General features: G+C 42.5%; 1 protein-coding gene across 3 annotated transcripts in view; it reads left to right on the forward strand.

The window, feature by feature from the left end:
* The first annotated feature begins 6,029 nt into the window (after positions 1 to 6,029).
* The window catches only part of slc29a4a (solute carrier family 29 member 4a), a 20,177-nt gene continuing 9,777 nt past the window's right edge, over positions 6,030 to 16,429 (forward strand). Inside the window, exons 1-7 of one of the 3 annotated variants that reach the window (XM_069149604.1) lie at positions 6,030 to 6,243; positions 8,433 to 8,817; positions 12,973 to 13,104; positions 13,223 to 13,336; positions 14,217 to 14,345; positions 15,335 to 15,409; positions 15,543 to 15,802. In XM_069149604.1, coding sequence (XP_069005705.1) covers positions 8,583 to 8,817; positions 12,973 to 13,104; positions 13,223 to 13,336; positions 14,217 to 14,345; positions 15,335 to 15,409; positions 15,543 to 15,802 — 945 coding nt within the window. In that variant the 5' untranslated portion in view covers positions 6,030 to 6,243; positions 8,433 to 8,582. Of the gene's footprint in view, positions 6,244 to 8,432; positions 8,818 to 12,972; positions 13,105 to 13,222; positions 13,337 to 14,216; positions 14,346 to 15,334; positions 15,410 to 15,542; positions 15,812 to 16,429 lie in introns of all 3 variants that reach the window. The other 2 variants (XM_069149602.1, XM_069149603.1) reach the window with 2 other exon arrangements.

Here is a 16,429-nt window from a genome sequence, read left to right on the forward strand (position 1 = left end):
TGCCTGCCTGCCTGCCTGCCTGCCTGCCTGCCTGCCTGCCTGCCTGCCTGCCTGCCTGCCTGCCTGCCTGCCTGCCTGCCTGCCTGCCTGCCTGCCTGCCTGCCTGCCTGCCTGCCTGCCTGCCTGCCTGCCTGCCTGCCTGCCTGCCTGCCTGCCTGCCTGCCTGCCTGCCTGCCTGCCTGCCTGCCTGCCTGCCTGCCTGCCTGCCTGCCTGCCTGCCTGCCTGCCTGCCTGCCTGCCTGCCTGCCTGCCTGCCTGCCTGCCTGCCTGCCTGCCTGCCTGCCTGCCTGCCTGCCTGCCTGCCTGCCTGCCTGCCTGCCTGCCTGCCTGCCTGCCTGCCTGCCTGCCTGCCTGCCTGCCTGCCTGCCTGCCTGCCTGCCTGCCTGCCTGCCTGCCTGCCTGCCTGCCTGCCTGCCTGCCTGCCTGCCTGCCTGCCTGCCTGCCTGCCTGCCTGCCTGCCTGCCTGCCTGCCTGCCTGCCTGCCTGCCTGCCTGCCTGCCTGCCTGCCTGCCTGCCTGCCTGCCTGCCTGCCTGCCTGCCTGCCTGCCTGCCTGCCTGCCTGCCTGCCTGCCTGCCTGCCTGCCTGCCTGCCTGCCTGCCTGCCTGCCTGCCTGCCTGCCTGCCTGCCTGCCTGCCTGCCTGCCTGCCTGTCTGTCTGTCTGTCTGTCTGTCTGTCTATCTATCTATCTATCTATCTATTTATTTATTTATTTATTTATTTATCTAATCAACCATCTCTCCCTCCCTCCCTCTCTCCATCCATCCATCCAATTATCCATTCATCCATCCATCGTTCTAATTATCTCAACGCTGTGCTACGCCTGCATTGTCGTGTAATTCCAGCCCAGAAAAACTCACAGCCAAACATAACAATAGTGTGCAAAATGTGTGTACTCTGTTAGCATCGTGTGAATGCTCATTGAGACATCTGATCCCCAGAACAGAAACTACTCAATTTTATGGTTGTAATTTGAATTTTAGTAAAGGTTAGGATAACCAGATTTTCCCATATGTAACAAAAACAAGTTTTCATTGTGTCAGTGTCAGTGTGTGCAAATAAATGTCAGTGAAATGTTCTTGTTACATATTTATGGGATATTTTACTTTTATAGCAGCGCTGTTATGGTGCTTCCATTGTTCAAACTTCGATAGTCGAAAGTAAAAATACGAACCCACACAAATACAGAGCATACAGGGAAACTGTAAGGCATAGGTCTGTCTGTCCTGCTCTAACATCACCTGTCTACTGTGTATAATATTCCTGTAATGAATTCTATTGTGTCACAGAATATCTTAGACCACAGATTTCCTTACTCCAGAATAAGGTATCAAAAACTGTGACCCTCAACTGTTTGGTCTTTCAACCATCATCACCATCGCCGAAAAGGCAAACATAAGTTGACCACAGTTTTATTGTCCCTGGTTTTATGGTACCTGGGTCTTTTTGGTTAAAAGGGAGAATATTTTTTTTTTTTTATCCTCATGGCTGTGCAGTCATGAAAATAGATGATATGACATAAAATGTGTGTACTCTGTTAGCATTGTGGCTCTGCAGAAAGTACAAAATGCCTCCCAAAATCTTAAAGACAGCAAATGAAATATATGCCTTGCTGTTGAAATTCTTAATCAGGTCAGAGCATCAGCAGAGAAACCAAATGCCAAAGCTCAGATGCTCTTTGGATCCAATAATAGTAATAATAATAACCTTTTTTCTGTAGCGCTTTTCAAAAACAAGTTACAAAGCGCTTTACATACATTTCAAACACAATAGCCAACAGTTAATAAAATATATTGATAAAATACAACAAAAATAAAACAGACAGAAAAAAGGCTATACTTGTGAACAATAAGTCACAACCAAAACAATTACCAAGGCACATTGCTTTTCAAAGATTAAAAAGCCATTAATAAATGGGCTTACCGCATGCACGTCTTCAGGGCCTATAAAAACAAGAGGCAGCTCAGAGATATGGCAAGACTGGTGTCAGCTGCTGGCCAATCACAGTAGCTTTCGGTAGCTGCTGCAGGTGCAGTCAATTACATGAGTTCTAATGAGACAGCAATCTGATCTGATGGGTCAGAATTTTGTGTGACGCTGATGAACACGAAATCACTGCATGTCTGCTGAAATCTTCTGCCTCTCTTTGTCAGACAGAGTCTCAGTAGACACAGACTCTCTCTGACTCTTTCTTCCTCAGTGCACCTGTTCCTGCCTCCTCTGTATGCTGCTCTACTTTCATTCCTCTCCGAATCAACCAGGTGACATTGCATACCAATACAGCACACTCTCCTATTTCACTCTTGTGTGAACTATCCTTTACTTTTCACTCTGCCTGGTGTCTCCTTCTCCCTCTCTTCCCATTTATTTTTCTTATAATCTGCAGTTATTCTCTTTTTCCTTCTTTCTTTCTTTCTTTCTTTCTTTCTTTCTTTCTTTCTTTCTTTCTTTCTTTCTTTCCCTGTATCTTCATCACGGCTCGTGCTCCACCTTCAGCATCTTTCTTTTCTCCCCTCCTCTCTCCATCTGTCCTCATCCCCTGATCCCTCTGCCTTTGCATTTACACCTGTCTCTTTCCTTTCATCTTTCATCTTCACCTGCCTGGCACATCGGTTCCTCCTCCCTTTCTTCCTCCCGGTGCCTATTTCTCGCACTCTTCCCCGTCTCCTTCTAACCGTGTGATAGGATTAAGGCCCCATCTGTATCCCCCCACTTTGACTTTTTCTATTTTTTTTGTCATTCTTGTCGGCTTTGCTCTCATTTTCTTGTTGTCATTTTCTATTTCCCTGCCCCTCTCTCTTTCTATTTCTCCGTCTGTCTTTCTTTATCTCTTTCTCCAGAGGTGAGTGGAGGTGGTGATAGGCGGGAGTACTATCAGTATGCAGAGTCATGGTGCTGTGGCTCTGCCGTCATTGATTGAACCAGCAGCTAAATTTAGACACAGTTGAGGCTCAGCATCTTTACCAGGCTGGAAGGAGGGATGGCTGAATGGATGGAGGGATCGACACACACAAGCACACACACACACAGCTTTAAGCTACTGTGGCAAAGAGCAGGATAAATACTGGGAACAGATTGTAAATCAGCAACACACGCACACACACACTTGCACTTCTTTCTGCGTGCAGTGCCACAGGGGATTGGCTGGAAAAAAATTATTCCATTTTAGTAAAGGAGGTATAGCATGGTCTGACCTTTTTAGACATTCATAACAGGGAGCTGCAGAGAAAAATATTTATGGGACTCAGATATGCACACGCACACGCACACGCACGCACATGCACACGCACACACACACACACAGACGACCAAATCGACAGGCGCTCATTCTTCTCTGGACAGCTCGCTGAAGGCTAAAACAACACGACAAACCATTACTATTCAACACGCAGCATAAATCCAGAGCTGTGAGCCTTTCCACCATCTGAGCAGAGAAGAAGAAACACCACAAATACAGAGAGAAGCAGGCAGGCAGCCCAATGAGGAGCTAGAATAGAAATGTGGAAGCTGAGTTATAACCCAGACAGACAGGTAAGGTGAGAGGCAAACAGGTACCCACACAAACAGCCAGCTAAAGAGATAAGCAGGTAGACAACCAGAAAACAACGTGGTTGTGATCCAGAGGATTTCACGCAGATTAAATTCATCTCCAGAATGTGTTTCTGGACTGGCATCAAAACGCCTGCTGTGCCACTGGATATGTTTGTATGTTTCGTAAAGAATCTTTTGGGTGATAAATTGCAGATTAGTGTTGTCTTATTGTCTGGACAGCACTGCCTCAAGACATGCTAGCATTTCTAAGTATATCTGGCTTTCACTGAGACTGTAAACAGTGACTTTCTTCTGTGAACAGCATTATGGTGAAAGGAATTTAGAAATAACGTATCACTGTTACCCATTAAAATGGTATTTAGGCCTGATTATGAATTAGTGTAGGTATTTTAGTTAAAGCTTAGTTTTTTTTTTTTTTAATTTTCTAAGTTATGTATGTATGCAACCGAGTATCACACCAAACTATGGTCCACCTGCCATCCCACTTGATGATATCATGTCATTGTCACTTTTTTGGGCCCATGTAATTTCTTCTCTGAATTAGTCTGCATGCATAAAATGTGCCAGGATGAAATCAGAGACACAAATCCAGAATATCAAAAGGATTCTCACTGCAGATAATCTTTAAAAGATCAGCATGTAATTATTACCTCCCCCAGAGAGGTGATTTTTTTGTTGTTTTTGTTTGTTTGTTTGTTTGTAAGCAGGATTATGGAAAAAGTACTACCTCAATTTTCATGAAACTGGGTGGAAGCTTGTAGCATGATCGAAGGCATCATCGGGTCGATCCACAATTGTTTTTCACTTTTATCAAAAAATATTAAAGATTTTCATTTCAATCAATTTCTGCCAAGTCACGATCTATCACTGACTGAGGTAACACAATGGTGATTGAGTCTGTGGCCTGTGTATTTAAAGTATAAGAAGCTGAATGAGCTGAGTGTTGGTTGTTCTGTGAGTGAGGGCAGGGGGAGCGATCATAATAGCATCGCTCTTCAAATGCTGACCCCAGACTGAATATAAAAATCAATGCAGTCTCCAGATCTTAAAAGTGAAGCTAATACCACCGAGGACCACTAGGGGCTGCTCCCAAAAACCTCAAGCTCTAATAGACTCCCACTCAGAAAGCATCAAATTCTCCCATGATATACAAATTCATGTTTTCCACTACTGATTATGGTGTTATTCGCCAAATTCACTCCTGATCAGTGTTCTGGTGGTTTGTTTTAAGGTTTTGAGGGTGCTCCTGGTCCCAGGGTGCAGTCAGGTTTCTTGTATCAGTGGGATCCAGTCAGATCCTCCCACAAGAACTCTTCGGCAGATTAACTTCTCATAGAGGAGTGAGCTGCTGGCTGTGGTGGAGGGTTATGCCCTGTGACCTTCTAGTTTGTAAATGCAGCGATTACTAAAACATTCACCAACAAATTGAGTATTCTGTTGGGGTAAACCCTTTACATTACATCGTTTGATCTTTGATATGCTCTGTGATGTTGAGCCAAAAGTTACGCAAACTGAATTCTGCATTAAAGCATTAAATTGTGTCTAATGGGAATGAGATTGAAAGTCACAGCCTCACATCCCGTGATGCAGCTGCAGCTGCAGCATCTGGGTCTGCGGTGCTGCACTGACAGCACACCTAACAAGACAGCTTTACCATTTAGCTAATTCCCATCTGGCTGGGCTCCTCTGTGGCAGCAGTGGGGGTGTGCAATATGACGGGGCTCCTGCCAATAATAAAGCATTAGCATATTGAACTGAACTGATAAAACTGTCAATCACAAGGAGGCTCTGCTGCCAGCATTGTGAATGTGTGTACATGTGTGCACATTTTAGAAAATCTGTTATTCCCCTCCTGTACTTTCTTTTTTTCTTTCCTGTCACTGGTTCTCTCATACATATGCATTAATAACACACATGTATTTTAACACATAATGCCAATAAAGAAACACAAAAAACAGACACTAATGGAAAAAATAAGAGAGAATCTCTGATAAAAAAAAATACATTTTTATAATGTATCCAGAGGCCTACTGTAATCTATGATCTGAACTATGAATTCAGCAAACTTAACACCATTATTATCCTTATTCTTGTTTTATATCTGTATAACATTTAACTTATTGCTTTGGCATTTAAATACACTGAAACAGAGTGAGGAATTTGGCTCTGCAGGGTTTATGGATAGTTTTACTCTAAATTGTGTGCATTTTTTCCTTTTCCTCAATTGAAAAGTAATTTTTGTTCCTAGTTTGACAGATTTCTATGAAGTATAACCTACAAATAAAACAATACACTCTTCATAATTTAAAGCTGAACGATGTAACTGTTCTTTTGAAAAGACTGATTGGAAAAAATGAAGAGCCACATGCAACACGCCCCCCTCAACCCCCCCCCCCCCCCCCTCCCCTCCATCTCTCTCCTCCCGCCCTCCCCCTCACTCTCCTCATCCATCCATCCGCGCTTCCCTTTTTTTTTTTCGTCCTCTGCTGCTGGATGGCGCGTTAAAGGAGCACACACAGGACGGCACCGGGGCTTCCCTTCTGTCTGATGGAGACGGGCTGAGGAGTGGATCCAGGTCCTGGCCGGCAGAGACCACCTCGAGGATCTTGCAGGAAGGACTTTGCTCCAGTTGCGGTAGGACAGCTATACGGGAACGGACACAAGAGACAGGAGCGAGAGGGGAGACACGGGAGGTAAAGGGGGCCATTACTAACCTGTTGTTAGTGTGTTTTTGTTTGTGGTTTTAGGGTTTTGTCCCAGACAAAAATACAAGGAGCGATAGAAAAGCGACACTGCTGGATTATATTTTGATGGTTTTCATGATGATTTAAAAAAAAGAAGAAGTGAGATGATGATCTGTGTAACATCCACAGCTCAGCCGTCCTGTTTGTGCCTTTGATTAATTGCATTTTTAAATATTTACGCGAGCGTTTAAAACACTTGACCTGAATTGGAGTGAACGAATTTTTAAGCCACAGATTTATTTTCCTTACATGTGGCTCAGGATGCAACCTGAGATGATTTTTCTCATTTAAGTCAACAATAGAAACTGCAGCATGATATTAGGCTGCAATTCAATTACGGTCGCTGGCTGAAGCCTTTTCATTTAGACGTGGAAGGCTACGAGCGCCGCCTCAAGTCTGGACGTGGAAACTGTGCAGAACATGACTCTGAGACGCAAGTCAATTAAGCATCAATATTAGATTTAAAACAGCCACACAACCTCCACTCAGTGAGCAGCGCTTTCACTATTTCATTCATTTAATCACCTGTTCCTCCAGTCTGCTGGAGGCCATGGATGTTACAGTGATGATAACCGTCTTACATCATCTGATCCCGGCAGCTAGGGTTTAAAATAGGATCCCACTTTAAAAGCAGATCAGCCGTGTTCCCCCTCTCAGTCGTTTCATTTTGTGGGCCAGAAGTGAAATGACACTTGCAGGCCATCAGAGGTGAACAGGCGGGCAGGCAGTGAGGCTTACGGAGCAGCTCTGCGTGTCCGCCGGTGTTTGCGCATCCGCATCAGGTGCGTGCAAAAGAGGAGCTTTTGTGCTTTTTGTATGTGTGTTTGCTTAAAGAACAAAGCAGTGATAGCTTGTAATAGTGACATTGTCCTCCCTGATGACTGGATGAAAACATGTTTCAGCTGCTGTAATGACAGAATGGAGACCATGAGAGGTGTTTACACATTTAAACATGAAGCGGAGGCTCTTTGCTTTTCATTTCACCTCAGTCATTTTTGATTGTTGTTGAAGATGTTGCCGATGGAGCTGTTATGGTTAGTGGATCCACAAAAAAATGTATTAGTATCTATTATTCAAGATTATCGTTTTCAGTGGTTGTTCAAATGATCGGTGGCTAAGATTAACTCGTAATTCATCTGGCTGTAAAGTGAAGTCTCGGGCCATTGATCAGACAAATAGCAATTTAACTGGATCAACCAAGGGACAAAATCCAGGAGCTATGATTCTAAAAATCATTTACTATCAACACCAGTCTGTTTCATCTGGAGGCCTTTCTTTATGGTCTACTTGGGCATCAGGAAATGAGTATCTTTTACTACTTTCTGATGTTTTACTGACCAAAAGACTAATCAAAAAAATAATGACAACAATAGTTAATTGCTATTCCTACTGCATAATGTGAAATGTAACTACTACACAAATAAAACGACAATTTGGGTTTTATAGCTGTTTTTTTTTTTTATATATATATCAGAATTCAATAGCTAATAAAGAACATTAACTGATTTGTTTAAAACAACTTCATTACAAATGTTGTTGCAAGTATTTTGATGACTGATTAAACTATCAGTCTGTTAAAAGACCCAGAAAGAGTCTATTTGTCTATTAATTCATTAGTTTAAATAATAGCGAATCCAAAAGTGATGTCTTCAGGTTTCATGTTCTTCCTGACTCGTAGTCCAAAACGTATAATATACAATGAGATAACAGAGAAAAGCAACAAATCCTCACATTTGAGATAGTGTATTTCTGCTTCATAAATGACTTTAAGTCATAATCGATAACTGAAGATGTAGCAGATACATTTTCTGTCAGTTGTGTCAATGATTTTCTCTTTCACGTTCTCCTCTCTCCTCTGTCGTATAGTCGTGTGTCTTGCGGTGTGTCTTCATTGAATGCAGAGCTGCGTTTTGTTCACCTTGTCTGTCACTCAGTCATGCATCCTTTGTTACTCTGTTTCTGTCATTTAATATGCCTCTTTCACATGAACTCGTGCACAAACACACACAGCAAACGCCATCTCTTTGGGGCGTCTAACCTTGACTTGTTATTTCAGTGGGCACTGACATTATCATGTTTTTTCTACCGCTGCCTTTTCTTTTACATTTTAATTCTGTTTCCTGTTGTTTCCCCTGCAGATCCTCCATCATCTGAAGGTCTCCTGCGTCTCTTCCAGGGCGTGTCGCTGGGATTGTGTTTAAAATGCATGCTCCCAAGAGTGTGCAGCTTGTCTAGTCAAGAGGAGTGTTTAGTGTGTATTTGTTTGCGGGCGTGCCTCAAGTGCAGAAATGGGTTCGGTGGGCACAGAACGCCGCAGGCCCACGCCGGCCCAGACGCCCGAAGAGAGCAATGTGTGGAGGGATGGAGGAAGAGCTGGATGGAGGGAGGCAGGGCGCGAGGGCTGGAGGGAGGGAAGAGAGAGCGGCGTGGTGCAGAGCTACAGCTTTGACTCGTACCAGCTGGAGGAGGAGGAGATCAGTAAAGATGCCCCGGAGCGAGGAGTTCTGGCTCTGTCTGAGCCTGGTGAGGCCGTTTCTGTTCTACCTATCTGTGTGTGTGTGTGTACTATTTATAAAGAGAGAGACAAGGAAGGAGAGAGAGGGATTTATCAACAACAACAATTTATCAAAGTGAAAAAAGGAAGAGCACATTAATCCTTCTACTTCTCTAAAACAGCAGAAAAACCAAGTGTTTCCAAAGAAAACTCTTCGCCATTGATTATTCCACTCGTCTCCAGTTAATTTAAAATTGAATTTCTTTGTAATTTTACAGGTCTGTGTAACAACATGCTCAGATGCACCCTGTTAGCCCCACACTTTACATCACGCTCCATATGCAGAGAGATGGAGGATGACAGTAACACTTTTTGTTTGAGCGTCAGAAACTCTGTGGCTGTTTGTTCCAGATCTCTCAAACTTTGAGACATGGAACCAATATTTGTCTGCTACAACTAAAACTTGCTTGAACATCAACTATCACAGATTATGGAAGTTAATGTCAAATACAAAAGGTTCTGCTGTTAAAACCTACCCCATTAGGTGAGTTGTAACACCTGCTGGGGACTGATGTAACACAGATGGGTAATTTGACAAAATAATATTCATACTTTCCAATTTGTGCAAGAATGTTATCAAAAAAAAATAAAGCATAAACAGTTTTATAGTGAACAATTTAAAGTGAAAAAAACATTTATTTATTTTGAAACTATAGGTTTAGTACAAAAACAGCTGTGTGTGTTTGTGTGTGTGTATGTGTGTGTATTCCTGTATTCAGAATGTATTTCTTAATGTGCTTATGTCACATAAGGGTTTAGTCACTTTCACTGTTGTGGCAAATGTATGGCTGCCCCATTTTGAGTCTTCATAATGAGATGATTATGTAATGAGATGAGATTATGTAAATAAAATAACTGTATCTGATATTCAATGAACAGTAGGCAAAAAAACGTTTTGTTTTTTTTAACCTGTAAATCATTTTATTTGTCGTAAAATCCACATTGCTGCTCACACAGACATCATCTGTGGCCTCTAAAAGGAAATGGGAATGTACGATATTGATGACAACACCGCAGCTCTTTTCTGATTGCCGACAGTGTTACAACACTCCCTGGTCTTATATACACAGAATACCATGAACATCTGTAATGACATCCATATTGACTGCTGGACTCTTGGGTATGATGTGGCTATCAAATTCAATAGTTCCACGTTCTTACACTTGCCTTTTTAAATGCAAATAACACTCCTTTTTGTAGGGCAGTGGCGATACGACAGTAGCTTGATGACACAGAGCCATTTATTCTTTCTTTAAGGAAAACCCTGAACTAAAATATATCTATTTCTTCTAAGAGACGAGGAAGGAAGGTTGGGAATAGATGGAAAACAGATTTGATGGGTGGCAGCGTCAGATCAAGGCAGTGGTTGCCAGCGCTTGGACAGCCATTTTCTTTGAGTTATGTGTCACAAAAACAACAGTGAGTTTGATGGAGCTGCCGGTGACTCAGCCGGTATTAAAATAATATGAGTGAAAACGACCAGTCAAGTTGGAGTCGGTGCTAACTTCAGCTGCAGGCTAACGACGTTCCTTTTTTCAGCTGAAAGCTCTCAGAGTGGAAGATAGGTAGTTTAGCTTTCTGGCTTCAGCTATCTTGAGTGTGTGTGTCCTCTCAAATATTGACTACTGTAAAGACATTGACATTAATATCGATACCAGTACATATACAGTGTTATCTGTTAGAAAAGGTGGGAAAAAAAACATCCTGTTCTTGACAGCGTCTCCAAGCAACACCCGCTCTTAAACATCAGTCAGCTGCTGCCACGGGAAACATCAACCCAGAGGCTCGAAGCTTAGAGGATGTTCCCAATAACATGTCCACACCAGAAAGGTTTTATTCTCTTCTGAAAATAGGAAACGTATACACAGCGGCCATTATTATATTTCCTTTCAGTAAAAATGAGGAGATATTAAACTTATGTTTCCACTTTTATAAAAATCCCCGCTATAAGTCACCACAATGGCAGATTTTGTTTTCGCTACTTTCTACATTTTGTGTGAAAAATTAAATCAGGGGGAAAGTCGAGATATGTGATGTGTGTATAGATGATGGTGGAGGCGGGAGGGAATAAAAGCAGCGGCAGGGAGGGAAAAAAAAGGCGGCAGTGTATGTAAAACACAGGAGGTGGGCATGTTAACAGAAAATTGCTGTGTTGCCTGGTTACAAAGGTTGCACAAAGACCACGTTAATCAGATCGTAAGCGACTGAGGACACACAGCGAGGGCCGCAGATAGGCACCAACCCTTTCTCTGCTCCCAGTTTCGAAATCTGCGTCTTGCTTATCTTTTGCTGCTGTCTCCGCTGCCCTCCCTTCTTCCTGCAGCTGTCACTCTTCATAGCTCAGCGCGCAGCCACCACAACAGACAGAGGATACAATTAACAGAGATGAAACAATACAGGATGCACATATGTGGCAAAGCAGGCTAAAAGATTGAATTAATCCATAGCATGTCCTTGGAGTCCTTCACCTCCACTACAATCTGTGCTTCTACCAAAGGACTGAAAAACAATTATTAAAGGACATGGAGGCCCAGAAATGGACGAGATTTGGTCGCTTTTTTTTTTTTTTTTTTTTTTTTTGCAGAGGAGGGGAAAGTTTATATTTTCTTCTTTTTCTGAATGTATATTTTATGTAGTCGTTCCATGACATTACAGATAAAAGCAGAGGTGCCCAAATTCTTTGCAATGAGGGTACAAAATGTAATTTAGATGGAGAGCCGAGGCCAAAAATAAACGGTTATGTTATGTAAAATAAAATTGACTAAAGTGGAATATTTACAGAAAATTGACATTTTTAATCTAAAATAAAATTTCGGAATAATTAAAACACTATACTTTTATCTGTATAATAGTAATTTGTAGAAATGATTTTTAGCTGGCAGCCCAAAGTCAGTTATGAGGGCACACTAACAGCTCATGAGCATCAGCAGGAGAGAGAGAGAGAGAGAGACAGAGAGAGAGAGAGAGAGAGAGAGAGAGAGAATAGCCTCATTATTCATAGATAAGACATAAACCAATGTAATTTATTAGGGAAGCTTATCAGCACTATGCTGTACATTGCAGTAAAACTCATATTTGTTTTAGGTTTATTATGTTTTTAGCTGCAGTTTGTATTCGTTAGCATTTTATATAGAATAAGCATAATAAGCACAAGCTTGTCCAATGTTGTGGTGGCCCAAAACAAAAAGGTGTGGACCAAAAATCATTTTCACTTTGTCAGTTTCTCCACTGAAATCTCTGTCACACATTTGGCCTGTGCTGGATTTTCTGTTAATGGGGTGGCTGTGATCTCTTTTTCTTTCTGAGCAGTCATAATGATTGTATAGCAGTAATTATGCTGACAGCACCATTTGCTTTATTCTGAATTAATCTGCTATTGTAAGCCCAAAATGCTTCATGTCCTGTAGGTACTGTGTTATTCACACCACAAACGACAGCAGAACAGTAGGAATGGAAAAGCCTCCAGGTGTGTGTGTGTGTGTGTGTGTGTGTGTGTGTGTGTGTGTGTGTGTGTGTGTGTGTGTGTGTGTGTGTGTGTGTGTGTGTGTGTGTGTGTGTGTGTGTGTGTGTGCCTTGTCATTGCATATGGAAATTTGAAAGAAAATCTTGTGGACTACTGAAAAACAATGCAGATCCATCCACAGATGCTGTTAACATAGTAATAAAGTAGTGACATAAAACAGTGACAAGCATTTTTTCTTTTTTGTCTGCTGCAAAATCGAAATGAAGCCGTTAACAGTCGGCCTACAGGATTAGAAAAAGATTATGAACTGTTATATAAAGAAAGTGCAAATCACTCCGTACTCATTCAACATTTCAGCTGCAAAACACAAAAGTTCAGGTCTTTAAATGAAACTACTCGATCAGCAATTCACCTGATCAATGTTTCACCAGCACAACAGGAATAAATTCTTCTACCACATTATCTGCTCCATCAGTTGAGCGGAGGCGACAGTTCCTGCCGTTGCTTCGGCTTCGTTCATCCTGATGAGTTTTACTGAAGGTCGACTGCGACGGCTTCAGCTCTAATTCTGATGTTTTGAAGGCAATTATATCCGCGCTGTCTGACTGTGATTTCATACTGCTTTAATTCTCTAACCCTTAACTCCCTTTTCGCCGCTCAGACTTTGAGGAACCGATCCCTGACGACCGTTACCATGGCATTTACTTTGCAATGCTATTGGCTGGAGTGGGCTTCCTGCTTCCCTACAACAGCTTCATCACTGATGTGGACTACCTGCACCACAAGTTTAAAGGTATAAATATGCATGAAGCCCACCTATGTGCTTACAGACCTGCACCTATAGAGAACGCACAATTACACACAAGCAGACTGCACTGTCTGAAGTCACAGCTCTCCTGTGTGTGTTTCAGGGACGTCCATAGTGTTCGACATGAGTCTGACGTACATCCTGGTGGCCCTGATGGCCGTCATACTCAACAATGTGTTGGTGGAGAGACTCAGCATGCACACCAGGATCACCGTGGGTAAGTCAGGGGGGAGCCCGGTCACAGAGTGAGCTTCAAAAAAGTTCTCCCTAGAAACTTCTTCGGTTACTCATTTATGAATGACATTCAGGGAACCTTAAGACTCATCAGTGTGGAACACAGAGAGCAAAAATGGAAAGACGTTACAAGAAGAAAAATACACTTTGCTGTGGTTCCTCTGTGGTTTTTGTTCATAAAATGTGTCAAACAGGGCTGATGGCTGTGAATTCAAGAGTCTTTCAAGGGAGAGGCTATTTTTCTGTTTTGCGTTTTTAAACTTGCATTTTACTTTCAGATTTGAAAACATTTTTAAGTGGACTCACTGCTATTCAAATAAACCGTTCGGATTCAAGTGCAGGCTGATTTTATATTAGGCTTGTCAGACTGGAGAGATTTGTATTTGGCCCTAAGTTATTCATTAAAAAGCTGCTTTTTTTTAAAAGCTTCTTCATGTCTTTGCAGTGTAAATTATTCTTAAACTGTGATACTGAAGATTAACTTAAAAATATTATAGCTCTTCAACCCACCCAATAAAAAAATATCATCCTTGAGCCAAACTGAAAAAAAACTTATTTAAAAATGTATGTCCCCACGGAGAAGTTTGATACCTCCACACATATATGGTTCATGTAAGTGCACGTTTTCAGCACAGAAGCCTCTGCAGCTTAAAATAGCTCTGCTCACATCGTCGAGGAAATGTCTTTTGAAGTGTGTTGTCCGCTGCAGAGCTCGTCTGTGGAGGTAATAAACTGGAGATCATACCTCAGACGAAGACAGTTGTGTTTCTCACGTTGGTCTGTACAAATATGTGCTCAGTCATGCAGTCACTACATGGACCTGGATCAATGACGTCTCCTGGTGTTTCTCACTTCCTCTGCAGGTTACATCTTCGCTCTGGGGCCGCTGGTCTTTGTCAGCGTGTTCGACGTCTGGCTGGAAAAGTTCACAACCAGGCAGGCGTACGTCATCAACCTCGTGTCAGTGGGAGTGGTGGCCTTCGGATGTACAGGTACTAATAATTATCTTTTTTTCTTCGGATCTGACTCCATCTGATTAGAAACCTGTCTACCTTACACCCATCCCACCGATAGCGTAAACCTGACTGCACCACAGGCCTGTCAATCAAACAGACATCCCCCCCACAAAAATGCCACTTTTTGAGGCCTAATATCTAATTAATGATGGACATATTTTGAGATGGACACCAGAAAACTAATAATGAGTGATTTTAGCAAATGACACCATATTGACTCATAGAAAAAAACGTTATTGACTTTGTATTTCACGAGAGAAGTTGAACGGGGGTCTATGGGACCAGAGCTTTTTTTGGAGCCAACCCTGAGCAGCCCTCGTTGATATTGCAGTTTAAGACACTTCCGCACTGGCCTCGTTTTTCAGTTTCCACTTTTATGTACACTCAATGAATTTAACATGGAAGCTACATTGCCATGAAACTCATATTATGTACTTTTTAGCTGCGCAGATTTTACAATACGTAGTCATTGTGGTTCGGATTTTAAAGCACTTAAAAATAAACAATATAAGCACGACTTCTCACATGCAGTGTTGGCCCAAAACGAAGAAGGTGGGGGCCAAACTTGGCCCGCGGGCCCCAAAGTGGGCAGCTCTTCTGTAGAGCATTTAGTGGTTCGGCAGCCAGACATTAACCTCAAGAGTTTGTGGAAACCAAAACAGAGCTGAAATAGTGACTTTTCTCAGGTGGCTAAAGAATGCTAACTAAGTGTGGTGTCTGTCAGAGCTGTCAAATGAACAAGCAGCAGGACAAACAAACCCAGTGGAGGTTTCAGTCCTCGCTGCTGCTAATGACTTTTCAGACACTGAAACACGGTTTAATTAGTGGAGGTCTGGAGGTCAGCAGCTTCTCTCGAGTGCTGTGTGGAGGCTCAGGAAGCTGCCCCTCTAAATAAATTGTGTTGTTACAGTGTTGACTGTTAGGCCTCTGTTTGCACTGATAAGCACCTCCTCCTGCCTCCCCAGTGCAGCAGTCCAGTTTCTATGGTTACATGGGGATGCTGCCCAAGAGGTACACACAGGGGGTGATGACTGGAGAGAGTAAGTACACTCACAAAGGCAAAGAATTGCACCCACACAGCTCTATTCTTTGCTAATGTTCTCATCATCTTCCTCACCCCTTTCCCTCTTCCTCACTCGTCTCCGTCTGTCTGTCTTTGCACTCGCCTCTCAGGTACAGCCGGGGTCATCATCTCCCTGTCCCGCATCTTCACCAAGCTGCTCATCACAGACGAGAAGAAGAACACGCTCATCTTCTTCCTCATCTCCATCAGCATGGAGATGCTATGCTTCCTGCTTCACCTGCTGGTACGCCGCTCTCGGTTCGTCCGCTATTACACCAGCCATGCGCCGGGCAAAGGTCCAGCCAAATGCCATGATCCAAGGGACAATGGGACGGGATACAGGGTTCACCACGATGTCACTGCAGAGGAAGTAAGATTTGTAAGTTAGTATGTTTTCTTGACTATATTCCACATGTGTTTTGTGTGGGCTATGTCTAGCAGGCTCAATCAGCAGGTCCACTAATTTGTCCCAGACTGAAATATCATTACAATCATATGATGTCATAGGAAGACATTCATGGTCCTATTGACTTTTTTTTTAATCTCCTTAATTTCCTTCTGGCACCACCATCAGGTCAACATTTCAATTTGTCCAGGAGCCTACTTTTGTTTTTAACTAAATACCTGCTAAACTAATGACATGCACATCATCTTCATCTGCTCTTAGTGTTTAGTGCTAATTATATTAGCATGCCAATATGCCCCAAAATTTTATGAGATAGTATTATCTTTGTTAGCATACTGGCTTTAAACTATTGCAGTTTGTGTTGGCTGGTGGTTAAGCTTACAAAAGACATCATTTTAAATATTATATATAGCCACGTGAAAGAATAAGTAGCATGGGTGTTGTTGGCCTTTTTGATTAATTTGATCTTCTTTGAAACAGCACCTACAGATAAATGTGATAAGCTTGTTCACTCATTTATTCAATACAAATATTAATAGAAGTAATATTGTTCTGTGGAAAAATTAACTACACCCTATGTCTCAAAAGCTA

This window comes from Embiotoca jacksoni, unplaced genomic scaffold, assembly GCF_022577435.1.
Source record: "Embiotoca jacksoni isolate LCO1_2020_lvr unplaced genomic scaffold, fEmbJac1.0.p SCAF_15, whole genome shotgun sequence".
In the NCBI taxonomy this organism is placed as follows: domain Eukaryota; kingdom Metazoa; phylum Chordata; class Actinopteri; family Embiotocidae; genus Embiotoca; species Embiotoca jacksoni.